At 33.4% G+C, this 25,862-nt stretch overlaps 1 protein-coding gene across 2 annotated transcripts in view; it reads right to left on the bottom strand.

Moving 5' to 3' along the window:
• Positions 1 to 25,862, bottom strand: part of B4 (imaginal disc development protein B4) — a 106,402-nt gene that overhangs the window by 43,361 nt on the left and 37,179 nt on the right. For both annotated transcript variants that reach the window (XM_085194620.1, XM_085194621.1), the window contains one exon: positions 14,828 to 15,408. In XM_085194620.1, the coding sequence (XP_085050746.1) occupies positions 14,828 to 15,383 (556 nt within the window). In that variant the 5' untranslated portion in view covers positions 15,384 to 15,408. The remainder of the gene's footprint in view (positions 1 to 14,827; positions 15,409 to 25,862) is intronic.

Here is a 25,862-nt window from a genome sequence, read left to right as displayed (position 1 = left end):
AATAACGCTAGTTCGTAACGTAATAAACTTATATTTCTAGTTAGAAATCACAAAGTTAATGATAAAATTAAACCCACTTTAAAATATATCAAAATTTGAGTCGTTATCACGGGAATTAAGTTGAATTCTTTGTAAGTGTTTATTTCGCATATCTTCATTAATAGGATTGGTCTGTTTAAGACGTTCTCTATATCTTTTTTGTCTATCAGCATTTGACATAGGAGCCATGACGCTTACTGAAAATAAAAAATAGTTATCAATAGGTATTTAATAATATTTCATGTATATTGTCTAGTACAGAACCTATTTGTTTTTAAATAACAGCCTCACCCGCTTGAGCTACATATTTATTAATGCACTATCTCCAGAGAAAAAAAAAATTACAAAATCACTACTAATTTCAGGAAGAATAAAAAAATGTTTTTAACTAAATCGGTTAAGCCGTTCTGAGATAAGCGTGCACAAACACATTAAACAAACAAGCAAACAGACAAAAAACTTAAAAATCATTATTTTTGGTTACTTCACGTTATCAAAAGTCACTAATTATTTTTTTCATATGCCAGCATTTTTTTTTATATACATAATCTTCCTATGGTAACGTAATTATGAACTAGGCTTCATATTTTCTCAGTTCCGTTACGTAACGAAATATAACAAAATTGAGAATAAAATCTGAGAAATTTTAACCTTTTTAAATATTTGCTCATAAGCCATGTGTTGCATGTGCAAGCACTGAAGTTCTTTTTTGAGATTTTGTAAAAAGACGCAAATAACATAAACAAGAAAACGAAATTATAGAATACTTACCAAAATAAAAGCCGTTTATAACCCTGAGATGTAATTTCACGCATTCCCTCTAAAACATTTGAACCCCTCAACTGCTGCGAGAACACTACTGGTTGTAGTTACGACAGCATTGACTTTAAGAATTATGGTGCCACAATAAAAAATAATATTAAATATCATTCAAAATAATTGCGTTCATAATTTAATTGTACGTTACTAGCCCTGAGTAACAAAAAGACAATATTTTGGGACAAATTTACTTAACTAATATATACTATTTACTAAATAATATATCAATAAAAGTAGTTCTATTTAATATTATGCATAATGTAAAGTAATATAAACACATCTGAAATCAAATAAAACCATAAATATTCGTAACAAATCTATTTTTAAAAAGTAAAGTGGTGAATGGGACACGAAAAATTGTATGGAAGCATTTTGAAAGGATTTTTGCAACTAACAAAAAATACTATTATTAGCCATAATACATTTAAAATATTACAAAAATCTTTAAGTTAATAAGTAAATCTATCTTAAATGGCAAAATATTTAAGCTATCTTTAAAATTGTATTTTTAAAACGCATTCAAAGTAGCGGGACAAGAAAAGACACAAAATGGTCACTTTTTCTGATTATGACCCTCTAATGTTTTTATGCAATTAAAGATGATCCCAGCATGCAGTAGTAAGTTAACAGCAGGTATTCATTTAGCACAGCTATTACTATAAAGATGCTAATAGAGTGATAATGTATCTTCTTTAGTACACGTAAAGAATAGAATTTAACGGAGAGTTATGGGAAGTCCGGGATCAAAAAAAAGCATGTATTTATAAACCTAAATATTTAAATTTTTAAATAAGTAAAATATAAAATGATAAGTCCATTTTTTTAATAATATTATACAGCTAGATTTGTTTTTTTTTAAATTATATTTCTCTATAATTCGTCTTTGTTCTTATCTGTTAAGATCGTGGCTGGTCTTAGGAGCCACTGCTGTCCGTGTTCCGATATACATCTGATGGAACTACCCGCAACATTGTAGTCGGGCTAGCTATCTGAATTAGATTATACAAGTCTCTGATAACAGCTCTTCTATCTATTATATAGCGTCTGAAAAATTATCAATTTTTAACTAGAGTTAGCGTAGCCATACCCATGCAATCTATTTGATTAATGTTTCATTAAGCTTTTCTTAACACAACACAACCATAACACAACCACAGACAGACACCACTCCGCTTTTTTTACAATGGCCTGATGGTTTCTTCAAATAAAATTTATTTAATTTTATCCATGACTAGTGGACCCGGACGCGGCTACGCCTGCTTAAATTATAAGAATATTTAGTAAAACAACAAACAAACAAACAAACAAACTCTTCCGCTTTATTATATTAGTATAGATAAAAAAATGTACGTTTGTGGTTTGTTTATTAACATTGAAATAATTAATATTAGTTTAATTATGCGTTTTTCTGTTTCACCTACACTGGGGCAAAGCCACATCAATCAGAGCATATCCATTTCGGACCTTGTGACGTCACTGCAGTATGGTGGTAAGGTCAAAAAGCAGGAATTATTTATAGTATGTATTTAGTGTATATAGTGTTATTAAAATTTAAATTTCCGGATCACGCAATACCTCAAGAATTCAATGAAAAGTAGGGAAGTGTCTTAACATAAGGTTCCTATTAAAAAAATTCTGTTCTCCACTTTCCGAAATCCAGAGGCATTGCGTGTTGAGTAACAGAAGTCTTCCCTAGTTTTACTCTCGTTACTAGAGCAAGGAAATGAAAATAAAAAATATTTCATTTCCTCCAGTGGGAATCGAACCTACAACCTATCCAGTTTAGTCGCACGCTTGTACCACTGCGCCACCACTGGCATCATTATAATAGTAACTATTATAAAATGTAAAACGTTTAAAAATTATATGAAACTACGCTCAGTAATTAGTTAAATACGATTTAATAAACATAATTTTTCATATTTTCCTTCCGACGGAGATTTGCTTCGCGGTTTTGTAGGTCACACGCGCGTGTGCGAAACTATCAATTTCAATACAATTTTTATTCTTAAAATCTGCATCGTTAATATCTCTGTTGTAAATATATATATATATAACTGTACGCGATAGTTGTAGGTTTAATTCCCAATGGAGAAAAATGATTGGTTTTTTGCCTTTCTTGCTCTAGTGAGAAGATAAACTACGGCATTGAGTTCCCCACTCAACATGAAATATCTTGAAAATTTTAGGAACGGAATCTGTACCCTACTAGTAGTAAAAAAAACTTTCAACTGTAAAAGTAAAACATATAAACATATAATTTAATTTAATATGAAGAACCCAACACAATATAGGCACAGCAGTAATAAACGTACCTGTAACAATAAAATAACATCCATTAATTATATTATTATCATTGCAGATTGTTAAGCTTATTTGCAATTAGTTTATAGTAAATTTGATGGCGTCATAGCTCAGTGGGGCAATATCTGTTGTGGGTTTGATCCTCACTGTATTAGAATTGAAAAAAAGTTTAATTTCCTTGCTATGGTAAATAAAGGGCGGCGTTGAGTGTTAATTAATGATAATTAATATGTAGTGTCTCAAAAATTGAGTATAAAAGGAGGAAACGGAGTGTCCTAACACTAGTTCCGTACTGTTTACACTGATATGCGGGAAAAATGTGAAGCTACTTATAATAAAGCGGATTTTAAAAGTCAAAAAGGTTAAGTGGTTTTTGGCCAAAGAAGATAGAACCCAATTACACATTAGAACGTTCTCTATATGTTTTCAGAATTGAATTACGAAAAGATAAGATATATTTCTCCATTTTCTCCGCAAAATATCAATTTCTTTCATATCCACTTGGTAAATCATACAATACACGACTTATTCAAATGACAATTAGTAATTAACATAGAATGGTGACAGCTCAAGCCGCTCGGTATGCAGTTACGAAATTAAAATTCCACATGTACTTCTTATTTTACGTTCACGTTAAACTTTGCATCATTTATGAGGTAATAGTCGGTAAATAATGAAAGAAATTCTCGAGGAAATTGTAAATAAATTAAAAATGGGCAATAGCATAAAAAATTAAGGTTGCTTCACGCCCTTTCCCGCAAATCAGGGTAGACAACAAGACAGGAACAAGGTAGGAACATACCATTACAACACTGCGTTCCCCATTTATTGATGGGTACCGCAACTCTGCACACGCTTTGTCTACCACAGCGAGGAAATAAGTAAAAGTAATCTAACTCAAAGATCTCTAGTAACTTTTCTATATAAATAATTTTCTAATATTTTCACAAATATTTTTTTTGAGTTTTATAACTTTAATTCTGGGGGTGGAATAGGGAATACGTCCACAGCCGCCTTGTAATCACAAGGCGATTGTAATCATAGGTGATACTACACTAATATATGCTTGATGATAAGTAATTTTATGCGAACATTTAAGACAATCAAGCATCAACAAATCGAATTCAAAACCATCGCGTACATAAAAACAACTACACCAGAATTATCCATTTCCTAATAATAACCTATAATTCTAGCATCAAATATTAAATCCACAACAAACTCCCTTTCTACTGCAGCACGCTCCATTTAATTCTGACTTTTCGCCTATTACGTACTAAAAGGATACCAGACGTAATGCCAACGTAACCTCTGATCCATAGTTTTTACGTAAGACGATAATCAAATAATCGAGTCAAGTAGCATCGACAACCTGTTCGACTCCTACGAATATGCCGAATGGATGTGGTATTGCAGGTCTCATAGTTTGGAACGTAACGTGTTTATTATATGGTTAAAATCAACATTGAAGGCATTAATCTTTTAAATCTCATTTACCTGCTTTAGAAGACAAAGTGCGACGTTAAGTACCGCCGTTCAACGCGAAATGTCTGAAAATCAGGCGGAAACAGATCGTCTTAGCACTAGATTTGCACTGCCTACACTGCAATGCAGGTAATAGCGTAAAAATAAAATCAAAAACATAGAAAGGCAGTTCTGTTACTTCAGTTGAGCGTATTTGGCTTGGGCGGATGTTTCTAATGTGTTTATGTTATAGATTAAATTGAAAGTGACAATATTTTATGGAATCTAGCTCATAAATAAGACAAGTAATGTTTTATTCGTAAAATAATATCAATATTTCTTTCTAAGGTCTTCGTGGCCTCGTGGCGAATTGGGCTAGTGTTTGAACGTGGAAATCCTTAAATTAAAATTATTTCAATTTTTCGCTCTCGTTCAGGCAAAGCGTGGCGTTAAGCTCCGCAAATTCAGACACAAGTGGCGCCAATTCCTGCGGAAAGCAGAGAACAGCGTTTCTAGACTGTATTCTCTAAGTGTAACAACAGTAGGTACATAAATATTTGTGAATATTTGTAGCATGTGCATGTTGCTCTCAATTCTAAAGCTGTTGGCTAACATTATAATTAAAACAAACAAAATTACAATTCAAGGCCGCGTGTTAAATAAACAATGGAGTAGAAATAAAAAGATTCTAATTACATAAGCAGATGCTCATGCCTCACGAGGCTTTAATGAAGAAGAAACAATACGTCCCCTGAGATTTAACGTGATCTCGTATCTGAAATGACCTTGATGTTATCAAATAATAACGAAAAAAAAATTAAAATATATTTTCACTAAAGATTCTTAAAATATTTATGTCATTTTAGAAGCGCAAATAAGTACACGCTGCACTCATAACGGTGAGTCTTTCTTTGCAAACTGTGAAATATTTATTTTTTAAAAATTTTTTTTATTATCTAGTGAGTAAAGTGTGGCGTTGAGTTCCGCAATACTCACGGGCCTTCTGAATAAACCACTCCTCTAAGCACTTTCGCTACATTCATGAAATTATTTCTATGCGACAGTAAAAATTCATTCGTATAAAAATTTAATTGGACAGAAGAAAGAAAATAATAAAAACTTTTTTTAAATATATAAAAATAAAACTTAAAGAAAATACCTCCTCCAAATAATTTCTCACATCACAAACTAGATCTAGGCTATATTCCAGTCCAGTCTAGTCTAGTCTAGGGCGTTAGTTAACCCAAACGTATAACCTATATTGACCTACATCGTGCTTCCTTTATACGACAACTGTTTATTTATGATCAATTTGGATAATACAGCAAATACACCTTAATAGTCTCTATATTAGTAAAAAGTTAAATAAAAGCTTTTAAAAAAGTGAACATCTTATTATTTTAAATATATTGAAAATTGACAATAAATGACATTATTAAAACTATTCGAATTAACACGCATGTAGGTTTTATAATATTTAAATATTTGACTGTAAACGTGACAGTAGCGGTTTCAAATCCCACTCGGAAGAATGAACCAATTTCATTTCCTTGCGCTGGTAACAAGAGAAATCACGGCGTTGAATTCCGCACACTCAACTCTATCACGAAAATAATGCGAAAGTGACAAACAGAATATGTTAACACTAGGTTCCCACTTAACCTACATATATATCATCGGGATACTGCGTGAATCTAAAAAAAAACATTACATAATTATCTGAATACATCGATCTCTATTCGATTAACGGTCTCGCTACTGGTTCAATAGCGTGCAGTGCTACTTGCTGGTAGTCGGATTTACAACCGAAACTAACTTGTTCTGACCCAGTTTAAACTTACATATATATATAGAATATATCTGTACGTATGTATGTATTGTTTAAATATTACAGTTATATGACGCCATCCTGGCGCAGTGTGATATCTGATTTTACACGCAATGAATGTAGCTTCGATATACTACTATACTAGGAAATAGGTTCTAGTAAAATATCCTGCTGGGTTTTGCCATTCAATAGAGGCGGAACTTAACGCGGCATTTATTATAATACGCATATTGACGCAATATTTCTAAACAGAACGGAGTATTTGAACACTAAGTTCTCTCTCCCTCTTAAACAGTATATAAAATACATGTTTTATATGGTACCGCAAAAAAAAGTAAAGATTCAATAAAAAAGCAAAATTATCATTTCTTCTTTGAAATACACCATAAAAAATAAAGAGCTGTGACATACCTGTGTGTGACTGGTTAAACTAGTAGCCAATACCACGTAACATCTATAAGTGATTAACACAGTAAAAATTCTTAAGATTGATCATTTCCCACTTTTAGAGGAAATTACGTATCGTACTACTTTAAAACTAGAAATTACTAAATTTACATTACCAAACTTTGTCAAAACGGTAAAATTGTCAAGTTATGTAAATATATTAAAAAAAATATTGTGTAATCGTAACTTCAAAAATATCCCACATTTTACATTGTAGTAAATAATCCAATGGTAAAAACGAAACGAGAACGTTTCGTTTAGCTATTTTTGGCATACAAAGCCATGTATATACTATTACCTACTTATATTTACATACTTACTGTATACTTGTATTCATCTGCTTGTACTGCATACTTGTATTTCCACCAATAAATAGTGAGACGGGAATACCAATGGAGCGGAAATAGTTGAAATGTACTCGCTCAGTTCTAAGTAGTGTCCAGCGAAGTAATTACAAAATACTACACTCTTTGTTGGTGGAAATGTAAAGCTATTTTATTTGAATTATCCACTCAATTCTCTTACGCGGTGGAAACCGAGCTTTACTATTATTATTATCATAAATATTTATATTTAAATTTGTGGATAAGCTGCATAATCCTAATATATAAATAAATCAACGTAAAAGTAGAGATGGATCTTCAACTACTTTGCAAAACCAAAAAAAAATGTTGAAAGTCAAAAAGTATATACATTCATATAAGGAAGTATAAAAAAGTATATAAACACTCAACAGGAAATAATAATGTCTAAAAAAAGAAGATATAATTGTATAGTGCAAGCGGGCGAAGTCGGAATATTTGCGAAGTTCCTTTTAGTTGAAATCAAGATTGATTAAAGTGCAGCTTATAATTTTTATTCTTTTTTCTATAAAACCAATAAGAAATTAACACTACAAATTGCACTGTGAAAAGGAAAGTGCTGATGATTGGTTCCGTATAATTATTATTGTTCCAATCGTTTTAATTGTTCCGTTTTATATAGTTCTTGTATGTTTTATCAAATGCGGAAGGATCGATAGAGGTAGGTTCAAATTCGGATACGAATTGGATTTTTTTCTCTTTTTTTATATTGAAATAAATGCGAAAATACTCAATTTTTCACTATCTGTTGAAACTTTTTGCTCTTAATCTTAGCAGATAAAAGAAATTACTACAATTATTTCCCTGAGTGCAGACCAAACTCGCAATCACCCCTGGTTACTTCTATCGACATCTGACTAACAAAGTGACGATTGTAGGTTCAATTTCCACATGAAATATTTTCAATTTCACATACGAAGCAAAAAACAAATCAAATATTAAATAACCACACACATATTAACAGGTATGTACATAGATTACATAAAAAATACATGAAAGTAACTACATACATATATCTCGAATGCCACTCGTATAAGCGATTCTAGATATTTATTGTTCTTATGTTGTCCTCATGTGAATTTTTCCCACAAGTTACTTGCTTACTATATTCCATTGTACGGTGTTGCGTAAGCGTCCCATAGACAACCATTGTTGAAGTTTTGCAACCACTACCTATTGTAATTAATGTCGCGCCTAAGTAAAACTGCGTTTCGATTTTCCAATTTGAAAAAGGCCGTTGAGATTTACGGGTATTTCTATATAGGTGATAGTGGATTTGCCACTGAGCAATGTGAGTAAAGTTACTACGTTACTAAATTAAATAAATATTGCAATTTTAATTAAATTATTATATACGTATTTCAATCCGGTGTTTTAATTCAAACTTTTACGGATCAAATTCGTAATTTAACATTTCAAATTCAAGATTTATACATACAATTCATCTTTTTAAGCCTCAAATTAATATTTTTTAAAGTCAAATTCTTATGCTACTTCGATTCTTCCCAACTTAATTTAAATAACAACTTTCTAGTTAAATTCGTCATTTAAAACATAATTAGTAAACACATTGTCGTATAATTGAATATTTCGTGAACAATGTCTTCATCAGAAATGCTGGCGTGAGCTAAATACTGTATTCCCTCCTCTTTGAGGGACAATGGCATTCCCGCCTCTATCTCGATACGATCGGAAACACGTACCAATAAAATTTTATTTTACCTCACAACAAGGTCTCAAGGGAAAATAAACTTTATTATAGATAGTTTATAGTGTTGGACAAAAAAACATTTATTTCTTAACAAAAATCTGTGAAATAAATAATAATATAAATATTTATTTATTTACTTTAAGTTTACGTGGACTTTATGGCCTTTGTCAAGCTACTTTCTTTCATCTTCCTCCCGATTTCATCGAGCAGAATATAGAACACTGAACTCTCCGCTTTCCAACTGAATTTAAGATAATGCGTGTTGAGAGATAGCTCAGCGCTACATTATTTAAATTAAATGATTAATAAAAAGAATAATATTACCTACTTAACTAAACAGGACTGGCTAATCGGTCAGCTCCTAAATGTATATAAATTCCTAGTTTCCTGCTTTAACCGGCATAGAAATAAAAAGAATAAAGAATCATGTCACTCCATGGTACGTTTTTCATCCGAAGTCGACATTCTATTGCTTCTTAGGAGGAGAACTGAAGCGGTGAAAGACAGTTCTATATTAAAATAGATTAAACTTAATAATCATTTTAATTATTTTTAGTATCATTTCAAAGAGGGAAACAATCATAATTACATTAAACTGTCATAAAACTTGTAACAGAAAACATTTAAATAGGACTAACTGTTCTAACCGACATCTTGCTTTGCAGTACCATTGGCTATACTAGTGATGACATTAAAAGTGCAGTTAGGTGTATTTATATAACGTTTATCTATTTAACTGCAATATATGTATGTCAAATTTGAATCCTAAATGGTTAATCTAGAACCTCCTGTTTTAAGGGAGCCAGTGATTATTATTTCATTTCACATTTTCTTTCTTTCAGCTACACCCTGTTTGCCATAGGTATATAGCAGGAAAGGCCGAGGGAACCTAATTTTAGGATACTTCGTTCCCCTCTGTACACTGAATTTTCAAGGCACTGTGTGTTAGTGGCGCAACACAACACAGCACTTTACCTTGTTATCAGTGATAAAATGAAAATATTAATGAATAATAATTTATGTTGATTCTAAAACATTACAGTTTCCCCATTATACTGGATATGGATATACAGTGTTACGCATTTCTAGAAGTAGTAGAGGTAATAGTAATCAGTTCACTTATAACGTGCCTAAGACAGGCAAATATATGTATTTATATTCAATATTTCATAGCAATTCCTAAGTATGGCAAAATAGACTGCCCGAATAGACTTCTAAACAAAAACTTTTCTCTGAAGAAAAGAAAAAACGTTAAAATAAAACTATATAGAAGGTATATAATATGTATTTAGGTAATAGTTATTCAAGCACCATATATAGAGTCACTACCATATCTCACTCCATACATTCATGCAATTGGAATTTTCAAAAACCAAAATATTTCTCAGTAGTACTGAGTACCAATCTCGAGTAATGCTAGAACGGAAACGTTATCTTTTCAATATTACTCCGTTGTGGATTCTATGCACGTTTGTTTGCGATAGTGGGTCTCGGATGATTGTAGCGTGCGAATGATTTTCTGTAGGTTCAATATGATTTTGCCTATAAATAAATATTTTATTAAAAAATATATTTAAGGCTGTATTTTTTTATATATTTTTTGTTTTTATATTGTAAAAAAATCTTTATAATCTTAATAACTATTCAATATCGCTTAGTACAGTTGAAGCTATCGTGGCGTAGTTGTAAACGCCTTGGTTGTGAGTTCAATCTAAACTCGGGAATGAAAATTCATTTTTCTTATTCAGTTAAGAGTACAGAGTCCGGTGTTCTGCCACTCAGCACACAATGTCTCAAATTCTGACGGAAAGTAGACAACAGAGCGCCTTGATAAAGTTCTCTATGGCAACCCTGCCTGATGTTCAATAAAGCGTCAAGCTGTCAGACATTCAATTTCCATAACTTCCACGCAAAGCCTGTAAAATGGACAGACAATAGAAAATGCAGTAAAATATCACTTAATTCTTTTCTCTTTCAAAATGTTAAAATTGCATCTATATTTATTATTAAAGTAGTCCGGAAAACAACTCTACGAATGGTCACAACACTCGTGAATCACTTAAAAACTATCGATGCTTGTGGCTTTGTATGCGCCATAGATAAAATATTATTTGCATACACAGGTATGCAAATCATTGTTTTGATTGTTTCTAGTCTTCTGTTAGATATCGAGTTTCATATCTACAATGTTCATTGATCCATTTAAATATTTATTGGTAAAATTAATTAAAAATGACTTCTATGTCTCGGTATTTATTTATAAGAATGTGAAATTGACTTAGAAGTGATACAGACTAGAATTTTGAAAATAAAATATTAGTAATAATCTTATATTTAAAAAAATATTTATTTATTTTTTAATGTTATTTAATACTAAAATCGATTTTTTTTATGAATATTATAATTTAATGACATTTAGTAAATATAACTGTTGCCTATGCAATATGCATAACATACGTGACTAGAAATTTTAGTTGTATTATGTTACATTTTTTTATTACAATAATATATTTTATTTTCTTTAACTTGTACTAAATATGATATTATACTACCGTTATTACTTACGTATAAATACATTATGAACAAACAAAACACTAGTAATAGAAACAATGAAAACTTTTCTTTCTTATTTTATAAGCAAATTCTAAGTTTCTAACAACGTCCTCGTACTAGAGCCTTGGCCCATAGCGTGGGTGGGCGGTCCCATTAGCTAGGCCATATGTGGCAAGGAAGTACCTACACTTAGTTGTTAGGTCGTTAAGATAATATCGGTGCATTTTTGTTTTCATATGCGATTTATGATTTTATTTGAGTTAGTGCCCGTTTTAGTCAAACCCACGTATTAGGGGTGAAAGGACACTAGGATTCGAAAAGGTTTAGTGTATTACATTCATATTTTCATGGAAAATTTTAAAATTAAATTTTAATAATTATTTTAATAATACCATAAAGATAACCAAAATATTGGATTCATCATTATATCACATTTGAAGCTTCAATAATTTGAAATTAAAAAAACAAACTAGTAATAACTTACTCTTCTTTTCGTTTATTAAGTGTTGAATGACAGAACTTAGATCAAAAAGATACAATTGGAGAAATAATCTGCACTAATAATATAAAGCTGAAGAGTTTGTTTGTTCGAACGAACTAATCTCAGGAACTACTGTTTATTTTATTTGTATTGGGGCTATATTACATTACCTTAATCCTTTCTATGTAACCCGCTGTACATGTGGTCCAAAATAATATTGTCATTCACAACTCTTAGTTATTTCCATTTATCCACGTGGGCAGAGTTGCATGTAAAAGCTAGTATAAACATAAATTTTCCATTGAGTAGGATTGAAAACCACAACGCGTCCAGCCGGACGCGTGCCAACAGCGCCACAATGACAGCAAATAAACTTACATAAAATATATTATTGAAGGTTTTACGTAGTATCGAGAATTTTGTATCATTTAACTTTTACTTTTAGGGATAAATTATTCCAAAAAAGGCTTGCTTTTATTATTTAAAATGAAGCTTTTATTTGGGTTCAATTCTTTACGCGTAGGAAAATTGTATATTTGACTTATTTTTATTATTTAAAATACCAATATTTAATACAATTTTAAATATATTTCATACAAAATAACAGTCACACAAGGCTAGCGGCGTTTTCTTTAATACACACATTCAGCGATCAGTTATATTAGCGTCAGACACAGACGACCCTTGCCTTCTATGGTCAACTCTAATGGGGCCTCCTTAGACCTTCCAGTTTGACATCAAATTAAACCCGATTAGTATATAGCATTGAAATGGCCAGGCTATAGGATTTATTTAAGTTATATATACTTGTAGTATATCCGGTATCTTTTTATAAGTGTGTTGAATGATTGACTGGAAGTTAATTGAGTTCTGTTTAATAATAACAATAAAATATATTTTTTTAATAAAAATATATTCTTCTTTGTTTCTTAGCATCACGCTGTATCCTACATATAGCAGGGTAGGCTCCAGTGTTAAGACACTCCGTTCCTATTATGACAATTCTGTTCCCTACTTTCCGCCGAATGTTAGAAGCATTGCATGTTCAGTGGCGGAACTCAAATGGCGGAATTCAATTACCTACTAAACACATACCTAATGCCTCGCAATTGAGGGGTGCACGGAGAACTGAGTATCACTAGATTCCATCTGCCTGTCCTGTTATGTGCGTTAAGCCAAAAATAAATTAAATAATAATAATAAAAAAATAATCTACTTTTTGACCTTATATTTTTTTTATTATTTTCCACATATATAAGCGGCCATATATAACCATAAATAGTAAACTAATTTAAATTTGATCCATCAAAACTAATTGCGTTGACCTTACAATATGTTATAATAATAAACATACATAGGTATATAATATAAAACATTAAATATTATTTAAAATTGTAGGTAAACTGTTTTAATTTATGGTATTAATTTCAAATTGTTTCATTGATTTCTGGCTTCCTTATTTTGTATTAGAATTGGGCCTCACCCAGTTTATAAACCTACCTCTAATTTGTATTATGATTGAATCAATTATTCAAATTGGTTTATAGCAATTTAGTAGTTCCAATTTAATTATAATTTCTATACGTACAAATTTTATTTATTAAATACATATGAAACTATATTAGGTTTGGAAATTTATATATTTAAAAAACACTTATTGAGTGATTGACGGACAACGCACAGACGAAACTATCGGATTCAGAAATAAAAATATATATTTATTTTATGACATTATTGTCTCGTTTCACATATATTTCACATGTATACTATATATTTCACATATATCGTGCGAATTATCTTACATTTTATAATATAAAAATTGCATATTATAGTAGTCTTTATTATATGCCATTGAATACCAAAATTGAAGCAACTTTGCAATTATGATGCAAATGCACCTTACGTAGTTCAAAACTCCGTTCTTATTACTATGACCATAAAGGCTATTTTATAGCAGCTTTATTATAATATCAATATAAGGAACGACTGAACGTCATAACTATTATTATTAGGACTAAATTTGCATACACCTTATAAAGTCATCGCAAAGAAATACTCAGGATTATTAAAATTTTGTAATAGGATTTTCGTCTCTATTAACAAGACAATAGTGTTGAAATCGTTCTAAGAATATTTGTAGTTTTCAAGCGTTTAGATATTTAGGCCAGACTATTATGCATTGTTAGGTAATGCCTTAATGGCTAGGTTTATTGTCACCTACATTATGCAAAGGAAAATATTAAAATTTAACACAGGGATCGTGACCTAGGTGATACGGAAATACGAGAACCTAGTGTAACAATGTTGTCTTGAAAACTTAGAATAGATGCGCCGTGCCACAGCACCTCACTATAAACCACCACTTGTGAAAAGTGGAGAACGGAGTGTCTTAAGCCGTTAATAAATTCTAGTATGTATTACTATTACATTAATATGATAGAGAATTACTATATACTTTTATAAGAGCAGACAAAGAAGCTCTAGTAGATAGAGCCTACTTCCTTTTAAAAATATAACGAGATTACACATGACATATCGTTTCGTAAGTAACTTAGTATAATCCGTAGGCTTTCACTGGCTCACGTTGATATCTTTATTTAATTGAATTCTTAATAAAAGCTGGCCAAGTGTGAGTCACGTCTACCAATGTACGATCCGTAGTTTAAAATTAATTGAAATAACAGAAATTACAACTAGAAGAGCTACAAATGCGTTGCCGGCCTTTGAGGTGGAGATAGAGGCGCTTTTTGAAGGTTTTCTGAAGGAAGGTATTAATCTTATATATGTATTACTGTTATATAAATATGTAAATAACTCACCGTCATATGAATCCGGGATGTAAAGTGGCTTTCCAACCAATTTCCCCTTCTTCCCAGACAGCGGAACAGCTTCAACACGTCTATGAGCTTCCAGCACTCGATATAATAGCACAGCCCTATCCTCTCCCTCGAACCTCACTACACGAGGCAAAGAAAACTTATCGACAAACTCTTTAAGCGTCATAACATCACTACTCTCCTCTTCCGGTTCAACAGAACCATTTCTCCGTCCTAGCAGGAAGTTGTCCGACCATTCATGTCGCCGTTCAGGGAGTTCTGGCCTTTTCTCGGTGCTTTTTGGTTTGTACCTTGGTCGATCTCTTCTGACCATAGCTTCATTGGCTTCAGCAAGCCATCTAGTGACGAGCCGTTCACGTTCGACGTCGAGGTATCTAGGCTTAGATGCATCACAGGCGAAGCGGGCGGCGTCGAAGCAGTACTGCGGGGGCGGTGGTCGTAACCGGGGTGGAAAGAAACGGGGTGGCACGTAGGGCGGGTGCGAGGCGTACGCCGGTGGCGTCCGCGGCCCGGACTCGACTGACGCCGTTCTGAACATCCTTTCAGGCCATTGATGCTCGCGCCTGAAACAAATGAAATGATTTGTTATAATTTAAAACGATTATATAAATATATTTCTTTTGTATGAATAACTATGTAATGTTGCCATATAAAATACAAGCATAAGTTATTTATGTAGATAGTTAATAATAAAGACATCACTGCAAAAACATTTTTCATTTTATTTTACAATAAACTATTGTTGGATCTTCGTTTCAATTTTTTTCTGGAGCTATCAACTTGTGTCTTCTTTTTATAGTAATAATAAAGCTATCACAGAAGGGGAAAATGTAGACTTATATACATAATTACCTCGGCAGATTTCTATCTGATTCTCAGTAAGCTTAAATAAGCTGTAACAAAAACTGTATCAAGTTTTGTCGAGTCACTGCTATTATTACGAAATAAGCAATAGACGTCTTAAATAAATCTAATTTTAAATATAATTAAACATTTAATTGTAATGTTCTATGTTATTGAAATTAATTGTAATTAACACAATTGCGAAAGATTCTGTATCAATTAAGCCCACAGCCTTTAGTTCGTACAAATTAAAGACTATTGATTGCTTTGAAGCAATTGAGCTCCAAGTTCCGTATAAATTCAATATTACCTCTGTTGGTACATATTTGTTTACGTATAAGGCAATTTTTTACACAGAGTACGTAAATAATTGGAAAGTATTTTATATTATTCTCATATTCTTGAATGAGAAATATTTTTATATTTGTAATTGGACCTGAGCTCAACGGGAACGATAGTAAGAATGCTCTCGTTGTTTCTCATATAAACATATTTTAAACAGACTAGACGTCATCGTGACCCAGGGGCCCAAGAGTGGAAATGTATCGCGACGGTTAAGGTTCGAACTTTCGAGGGGTGAATTATTATTTTCGGTCGGGGACCAAGGCAAAATTCCGACATTAAGTTCCGCCACTCAACACGTGATGCCTCCAAAAATTCGGCGGCAAGTGGAGAACGCAGTGTCTTAACACTAGGTTCGGTTACGCCCTGGCGCCTTGCAAGATACAGCGTGGATGGAGATTTTTTTAGACAGATTAATGTCGGACCGAGAACGAGCCGTGACGGGCACTATAGTGGAAATCCATCCTCCCTTAAAGTGTAAAGTTGACAAAAATAAAATAAAAGAAACAACCTTTTCATAGTTGCAGAAATCAGAAACTTTTTTTTAATTCTTTGTAAGCGGCAAGAGTAAAATATATTTATTTTATTTCTCATTTAAGTATGTAGATTTAATTAAAATTACTGTCGTCTCGACCTATTACATAACTCTTAGCGTAGATTAGTAGAAAAAATATGCGTGCCATTACAAATTCTCATTTAGGGTTGCTAGTATAATACTTTTAGTTTTTTTTTTATTATAGCAACTGTGACACAAGTTATATGTTCCTTTGAATGTTATTTTTATTTTGAAATTTGTCTTTGTAACTATTTAATTATATTTATTGTTTACATATTAAAATTAACTGCTTAATGAATCTTGTTCCTTCGTGAGCAACAGTATGCTAAACGCCAGTCAATTAACGACCTATTAATTTTCTTAACACTTTTATTCACTTTTAACAAAAAATATCTTGTCTTATCAAACCTTCAACGTTTTCTAAGCAAATCTTATTAAATAAAACTATTGGCAACCCTATTGTATTAAAGTAGCATATATTACGATTTTCTCACAGAGATAGATTGTAAGTATTATACAGAAGAACCTGTAATAAGCATAGTTAATAAGTAGCGTTCTTTAAAATGTTTTTAAATCTTGGATTTTTTCTGTAGTGTAATGATAGCTCCCATTCTAAAGAGAATAATGAGAAGAAAAATGTTGATACTTATTTCTCTGTTAGCTTCCTTCAACTCTATAATTTTAATTATCAATACAAATATTAGAGTAACGATGTTGAGGCCAACGTAGTGCAGTGGGACAACAATTGACTGAAAACGATTGTTGGTTCGATCCCAATTTGGGATCATATATCAAAAGTATATTTCATTAATTTTCATTTCACTCTTGTGGATAAAATATTGCATTTTATTGTCAAAGTTAACATGCATTGTCTTGAAAACAGGACGGTATACCTTATCACTAGGTTCCATTATAAGAAGCGGCTTCCTATTCTTGTTTTGGGTATTGTTGTTCTTGAGACTTACGTGTAAGTACTAACTACTGATATTTAATGTACTGTGTACTTCCTAAAAAAATCATAGAACAGTGCTTGACAGTTGTATAAACATGATGATGATGAGACATGGACAGAGATGGACTGACCGTGGGTTCGGTTCCTAGTAAATAAAATAAAACACGACACTGGACAAAAGTTAATAGACTCAAAATGGAATACTTAGAATATCTACTATTTCCTTCAGCAACTCTCCGTTTTTTTAAAAAAACATGTTTTCTGCCTCGCTTACTAATAATTTTATAGATTGAACTAACAGTGTATTGGCATTTGAACTCTGACACGTACTTGACTTCATCAATCAAATAACGGAGGTCTTACATACTATCACTTATCAAAACCATTAAGTACTAGACGAAAAGTTTATAATTATATAAAAAAAGTTTTTTTTTCCTCAGGTTTATCATGGCTTGGTCGAATATAAACCAATCAATTAGAAATTTTTTTGGCTTCACACTGTACACAAAGCAAAGTAGGCAGACCTTAATAGAAATTAGTGTCAAGACCCTCCGTTCCTAATAGGACACTTCCCCTCTTCACATTTTACTGAAATATTGCGTGTTGGGTTGGGGAAATCAACGTCACGCTGTGCCTTTATATCAGAGCGAATTATTTCATTCCCCTGATTGAAAATAGAACCCACTACCATGCCTCAACGCCACGACAGCCTCAGATAACTAAAATGCCTTGAAGTATAGTAAAATAATATTAATATCTACTAATGGCGTAAACCAAAGGAATAACTACAATATCATATTACCTTTCTCGGTCTCACGTATAATAGGTGCAATTATGCTAATGACTCGGATGCACATTGATTTGTTGCTATTAATGAACATTTGTTTGCAAAACTGAACTATTTGAGGCCGTTGTGGCTCAGGAGAGACTGTAACGCGACCGGTGCGGGTTCGATACCCATTCGGAGTAATGGATTATTGTTTTTATAAATTCTTTATTGCACTCAAAACATATAAGGAATATAACATTCAAAGGTTAGTTACAAAAAGGTATTAATGTATACATTTCTTCGCTCTGGTACCAAAACAAAAACGCGGCTTAAGTTCCGCCACTTAACACCCAATGCACTCGCTTTGAAAATACGAGGAACAGAGTGTCCTAACACTAAATTCCCTCTGCCTACCCTATATAAACTAGCATACCCAAAAAAAAAACTATGTGTATAATAGATCGAGGTATGCTAAGTATAAGTTATTTATCAAAAACGTAAAAAAGTTTAATCATCTAGAATTCTTTCGTATTTAAAGTTCCATACGCTGCATTTACCATCAATCACTTACTACTTCAATTATGCTACTTACTTGTCTTTTTGTTATTATTACTTCACGAGATATAAATAGTAACGTGGGCAATAATTAAACAAATCTTTTTTTTCTCATATCCCAAGTGGGAATTGAACCCACAACCATCGCTTTTCAAACTAGATTCTCTCTGCCTGCTCTGATATATACGGTGTACATCGCGAAGAAAAAAAATCAAATACTCTACTAACAACTGAATATGCGTGACAGTAAAAAAGGTAAATAATAACCTAATCTAAACTAAACTAAACCTAAACCTAAAATCTAAACAAAAAGTAGGCAGTGACGCATGACGTGGCAGAGCCACAAGTGTGCGACTATAACCGCGATAGGTTGTAGGTTCGATTTCCACTCGAGGAAATAAAATATTTAATATTTTATGCTAGTAACGAGGCAAAGCGCGGCATTGCCAATGCCTACAGAATTCGGCGGAAAATGAGAAACAAAAGTGTATTAATGGGAACAGAGTGCCATAATACTAGTTTCTCGCGTTTCCTCAGCCTACTCTACTAAGTGCGGGATACAGCGTGAAGCTGAAAACAAAAAAAACGTAAAAAAAAACAAAGTTCCCTTCCACAAAATACAATTATCTCAAAGAAAACAAGACAAACACAACAAAAAAATCAAGTAAACTATACAAAACCTTCGCAATTAGCATCTCATTTACCGCAAACCTGGTAAATAGTTTCGAAGCAACAATCAATCAGCGATCGGCTCATTACGTGCGTCGTATGCACGCAACGCGAGCGAGGACCACATATGCTTATGTTTGAGAAGTAATGAGATACGAAGCCTTCGTGGTGCTGTGGAAGAGTTAGGAGGTGGTAGTAAGTTCGATCTAAGGAGGAATTATATAGTTTTTTGTGAAATTTTGAAATGTTTCTTTATTACTGTACTGTAGTATTTACGAATACCTACTTAGATTTTATTGTGCGGAACCCAACGCTGCATTTTGTTTTTCCAGATCAGGTCAGAGATTACAGAGATTAGGAAAAGAGTACAATAGAAAAAAAAGATTATTGGGGGATTAAGATACTTGGGGGATACCAAGTACACAAGGAGTACAAGGAGTATTAAGATACTCAGTTTCTAGTCAATTTTCGGGACAATGCGACTTGAACAACGGAACACAACGGAAATGGAAAGAAATCAGTCCCCCATATGGGAATTGTATCCAAAAACACCTTGTTGACACTGTGACGTGCTCTTGCACCACGACAGCAAATATTTATAGAGCAATAGTTTTCAATGATATATCAGTAATCACGTGGTTATAAGAACCAGCTAACCGCAAGTAAAGCGAGCAACGGATGAGTTTAAACGTCGTAGTAGTTGAGATGTCGATTATTTAGCGATTATTTCCACCATTTACCATATCACAGAGTTGGATGAGGAAACCAGTGATTCATATTGAGATTGATTTAGGAATGTATGTAATATTCTAGTATTGTATGTAATTTTTTTTCATGGTGATAAAATCCCTCCCTAATAAAACGCCTCCGAGTTTAATGGGTATGATAAATACAATAAAATTATAATATTAATATAACTAATTCTTCAGGTCTTGATTATTTATAAATTATAAATAGCTGAATAAAATAAGTATATGAATGAACCCATAAATATGCTAAAACAAATTATACAAATATATACTTCTTTTTAGCAACAAATATTATGCCGCATATAAATATAGAAATCAGAATAGTCAAAAGGGTAGTTTCCCTATTAGGACACTTCGTTCCCTACTTCCTGAATAATTTTCTAGACAGAAAAAAGAAGAAAAGAGAAGAGAAATAATTAATTCCAATAACGAAAATAATCGTTAGTTGTTTGTGGTTCATACAAAAAAAATTTTAATTGTTAAAAACCTTACCCTAAAATCGAATTATTTCATACAATTATTTAACAATCATAAACGTAATATATTACACCATACAAAATACTATGCAGTTATTATTTCAATACTATTTCATTTTGCATGTCATTCATTTATCGGATTTTGTAAATGAAATAGATTGATGGTATATCTGATAGGTTACAAATGAAGCTTCAAGAGAACTAGAATACTAATATTAATTGTATGACGCCTCCCCGAGGAGACCAGTTAGCGTGTAATTAATGGAAAAAGGAGGATTTATAATGTTACCTTTCTAGGAATACTAGGCGCTACGGTATGGAAATTGTAATGAGATTGTTTTTTGTTTGAGTCCAAAGTGGTCTTTCAGCATGATTAGGCAGAGGTAACCTGGGAACCCAGTATTAAGACATATCCCATCAAAAACATAAATGTAAAATGAAAGCCAAGTTTTGTAATAAAACGTATGCTTTCAGCGATAAAAGAAGTGAGATGTAAATGTATGCCAAGTTCAATGGTCAGTCCTGAAATTTATTTTTAACAATATAAAATATTTTATAACAACTGAAAATGCCCATTCTTCTTACAACTTGGAGACTTTATCTATGTGTAATATCTGACTTGGCTAGTTTTCAAATGAATTTACATCGATATAAATTAATGTATTCAAATTCTATTCTACTCAGATTCTATTGTAAATTCATAAGAAAACTAGCCGAATCAGATATTACACATAGATAAAGTCTCCAAGTTGTAAGAAGAATGGGCATTTTCAGTTGTTATAAAATATTTTATATTGTTAAAAATAAATTTCAGGACTGACCATTGAACTTGGCATACATTTACATCTCACTTCTTTTATCGCTGAAAGCATACGTTTTATTACAAAACTTGGCTTTCATTTTACATTTATGTTTTTGATGGGATAATATCATATTCATAAACCTAGGATATACATAATCCAAAATATGCTCACTTAAACATTCGCACGTTGAATCGACGTATGGTTATCTTTAGTGTAAAGTGCAATATAGTTATCTATCTAGGATTAAGTGCTGACGGTACCAATCTGAATTGATATGATCCCAAGGTCGACTTCGTTCTCTGCCGTTTTCACAAGTGTTCCTAAAACCAGTAAAATCATGAAACCCAGGCCAAAAAAACCATTAAAATATGAGCGCCTTCGTACAATAAAATATATCTAATATAATTAGATATTTACTTTTTTATTATGATCAATAATATTATGTTTTATTACTCTTAAGACGATATTTAATTATATATGAAAATAGATTATATTTATCTATGAATCTCGACTATAGTTTTTATTTTGTTAATTAAATGACAGTTGTCAGATTAGAAAGTAATTAATGTATGCTGCGTTTAGAAATCTGATATAATTATTATTATTTTTTTCTAATTTTATTATTTTGTTGGAATAACTCAATACGCAATGCCTCCAGAGTTCGAAGGAAAGAGGGGAACTGAGTGTCTTAACACTAGGTTCCCTCTGTCTACCCCGCTATGTGTGGGATACATCGTAAAGCAGATTTATTTATTTTTTATTATTTTGTTTAAGTAATTTTTAATTTTCTCTTTTTTTCTCTTATTTTTTTTATTAACGATTACTTAAATTTTTACTGTTAATAATTACTTTATAATTACTTCTGTTAAGATAGCTGGTAGGCTGACAATATATCAAATTAAAAATAAAACCAGCTTCACGCTGTATCCCGCACACAGCAGAGTAGACAGAGAGAATCTAGTGTTAAGACACTCAGTAACTCCACTTTCCATCGAATTCTGGAGGCATTGCGTGTTGAGTGGCGGAACTCTACGCCGCGCTTTGCCTGGTGGTGGAAATATAATTTTAAATAAATATTTCAATTCCTCGAGTGGGAATCGAACTCACAACCAGTCTGTTTTACAGACACACTTTGTGCCCCGGTGCCGCAAGATGCCGCATCAGTGGCGGCTTAGCTTTATTACCCCTATTTACAAGGGAAGGGGCAGTGTTCAAGATTGTGGTAGTTATAGGGGCATTAAGCTTATGAGTCATACCATGAAGCTCTTCGAGCGCATGATCGACCTCAGGCTCCGCCGAGAGTGTACTGTCTCTGAGTCTCAATATGGATTTCAGCCAAGATCGGGCACCATGGACGCCATTTTCGCCCTCAGAACTTTGATGGAGGCATACAGGGAAAAAAGGAGAGCTCTGCACGTGGCCTTTTTAGATCTGCAGAAGGCCTTTGACTGTGTGCCTCGTCAGTGTATCTGGTGGGCATTGCGATCCAAAGGGATCCCTGAGGCCTATATTGAGATTATCAGGGGCATGTACCACGATTCCGCTTCTATGGTTAGGACTGCTGTTGGCGACACTAGACCCTTCCCGATTACAGTGGGAGTTCACCAGGGCTCGGCTCTTAGCCCGTTCTTATTCAATGTGGTGCTCGATACTGTCTCGGCTCACATCCAGGACCAGCCTCCATGGCTGATGATGTATGCCGACGACATAGCACTCATTGCCGAGAACCGACTGACGCTGGAGCGTAAAGTGAACCTCTGGAAGGGTACGCTTGAGAACGGCGGTCTTAAACTAAATGTTTCGAAGACAGAGTACATGGCCTGCGGGAGCCGGGACTCGTGCACCATCCTTATAGGTCCTGAGCCAGCCGTCAAGTCGGAGAAATTCAGGTACCTTGGATCCGTTATGCACGAGTCTGGAGGCATCGATCACGATGTCCATGGCCGGATAAGCGCTGCCTGGGCCAAATGGCGGGAGGTCACTGGTGTGGTCTGCGACCGCAGAATACCGCCCAAGCTCAAGGGGCTGATATACAAGAGCATCGTCCGACCGGTTCTTTTATACGGCAGCGAATGTTGGCCAGCACTATCTCGGCACACTCAGGAGCTTCACGTCACGGAAATGAAGATGCTGAGGTGGATGTGCGGCGTAACGCGGTCTGACCGCATACGCAACACATTAATTCGAGGTAGTCTTGGGGTCCGTGACGTAGCGGATAAGCTCCAAGAGCGTCGCTTGAGATGGTTTGGCCACGTTACGCGCCGGCCTAAGAACTATGTCGGACGCAAGTGCCTTGCTATACAAGTTCCTCCCGGACGACCAAGGAAGCGCTGGTTGGATGTCGTGATGCAGGACATGAGAGCCAATGGTCTAACCACCGAGGACGCAAAAGATCGTGCAAAGTGGAGTAGGTTAAGTAGGAAGGCAGACCCCGGTAATAGCCGGGATTAATGCCAGGAAGAAGAAGAAGACTTTGTGCCCCGGTGCCACGACTGACCTTACAGATAGTATATTATTATTAAATTTTATATATATTTCTATCAATATAATTATTTTTTTTATATTTATATTTTAGTGTATTTTTTTCTGTTTTAGGGTTCTGTACCTCGAAACCAATAAAACAGAACCCTTATAGGATCTTATATAGGACTTAGTACTTAAATATTGTAATAATAATTTAATATCAAATACGTTAATCGACTATGCAAATACTCTTAGTATAATAAGTACTAAAACATATGTTTAAATTATAATCCTATCCTATCTATATATATAAAATCGAAAGGTCACTCACTCATCACGAAATCTCAGAAACTACATATGCTAGGAATCTCAAATTTTGCATAGGAGTTATTTATAGGACGTAGGTGCGCGCTAAGACGGGAATTTGCAATATTCGACTTCTAAGGGGTTGTTTTTGGGGTTGAAAGTTTGTATGAAACTTCGTTATTACAAATGCTAGGAATCTCAAATTTTGCATAGCAGTTACTTATAGGACGTAGGTGCTCGCTAAGACGGGAATTTGCAATATTCGACTTCTAAGGGGTTGTTTTTGGGGTCGAAAGTTTGTATGAAACTTCGTTACTACAAATGCTAGGAGTCTCAAATTTTGCATAGACGTCACTAGGACGTAGTCATGGAGACAGAAATTAATAATAACATAGTTCACGCGGGTGTAACCGCGAGCGGGCCGCTAGTATCTTATAAAACAAAGTCGCTTTTTGTGTCTGTCTGAACTTTCTAACTCTTCTTCTTCTAAACCACCCAACGGATTTGGATGCGGTTTTCACCATTAGGTCGAGTATTTCTCAGGGAAGGTTTATATATAGTTTATTATTTGTACATTCTTATGTAAATTAACATAAATACGATAAATGTGTATAAAGTCCTACCCGCTGAGACACTTTGGCGCATGCGCTGCTTTAATGGTAAATACTACATGAAAAAAATGTACTGGAGTATTGTTCCTCTTAATAAGATCTACAAAAAAGTCCGCGAGAGCATATTCGTATCTTTTAAGAATAACGTGTAGTGATCATATTTCTGTCTAAAAATAGTAATTTCAATATATTTTTTATTGTGAGGGATATTTCTCCATAATGGTATTAATCCTTATCCTTTAAAATACTTTATTAAATTTCTACGTTAAACGAAGATAAAATTTGCTTTTTAAACTATTTCGAAATTGCGAATAGCTTTAGAGAAAAACGCATTTAATTGTTGACACATCCCGCCGTTGACACATCAGCTGTGCCGACTCAAGTTTCACTTATCCCTTACTCTCAGCATATAAATAAGTATATTAGTTACGTTGGCCATTTAATGTAGATCAAAACTGTCTTTTCTGTTTTTCATTTTAATAAGTACTTTAGAAGTTGTTACAATATCAAAAAATCCTTGCTGTGAAACGCGCCTCGTGACGTTATGCTTATACAAGCGAGTCCGCCGCGCCCGCCTGCCTTACACGCATCGGTGGTTCAGTGGTAGAATACTCGCCTGCCACGCGGGCAGCCCGGGTTCTATTCCCGGCCGATGCATTCTATTTAATTTTCGTCACAGGCAGCCACGTTGTGCTTGCTTTTCATCAGGGACAGAATACCCTCTTCAGCATTAACCACAAGCTCGAAAAAAAAAACTCGCCTGCCTTTATAGCAACGAAGATTTAGATGCGTTTGCACGTATTGGATAATTCGAGTTGAATGTATTATTTAATGTCATTTAACTATCTAATAATAGTCATTTAAATATATTTTAAAAAGTACTTGAAAACATTAGTAGCACAGATTTAAAATTACGGTACCTA

This window comes from Heliconius melpomene, chromosome 12 (genome assembly GCF_056956725.1).
Source record: "Heliconius melpomene rosina isolate 202511_hmr_F chromosome 12, ASM5695672v1, whole genome shotgun sequence".
Lineage (NCBI taxonomy): Eukaryota > Metazoa > Arthropoda > Insecta > Lepidoptera > Nymphalidae > Heliconius > Heliconius melpomene.
The sequence above is the reverse complement of the archived record's forward strand: the minus strand, read 5'-3'. Positions and strand labels throughout refer to the sequence as shown.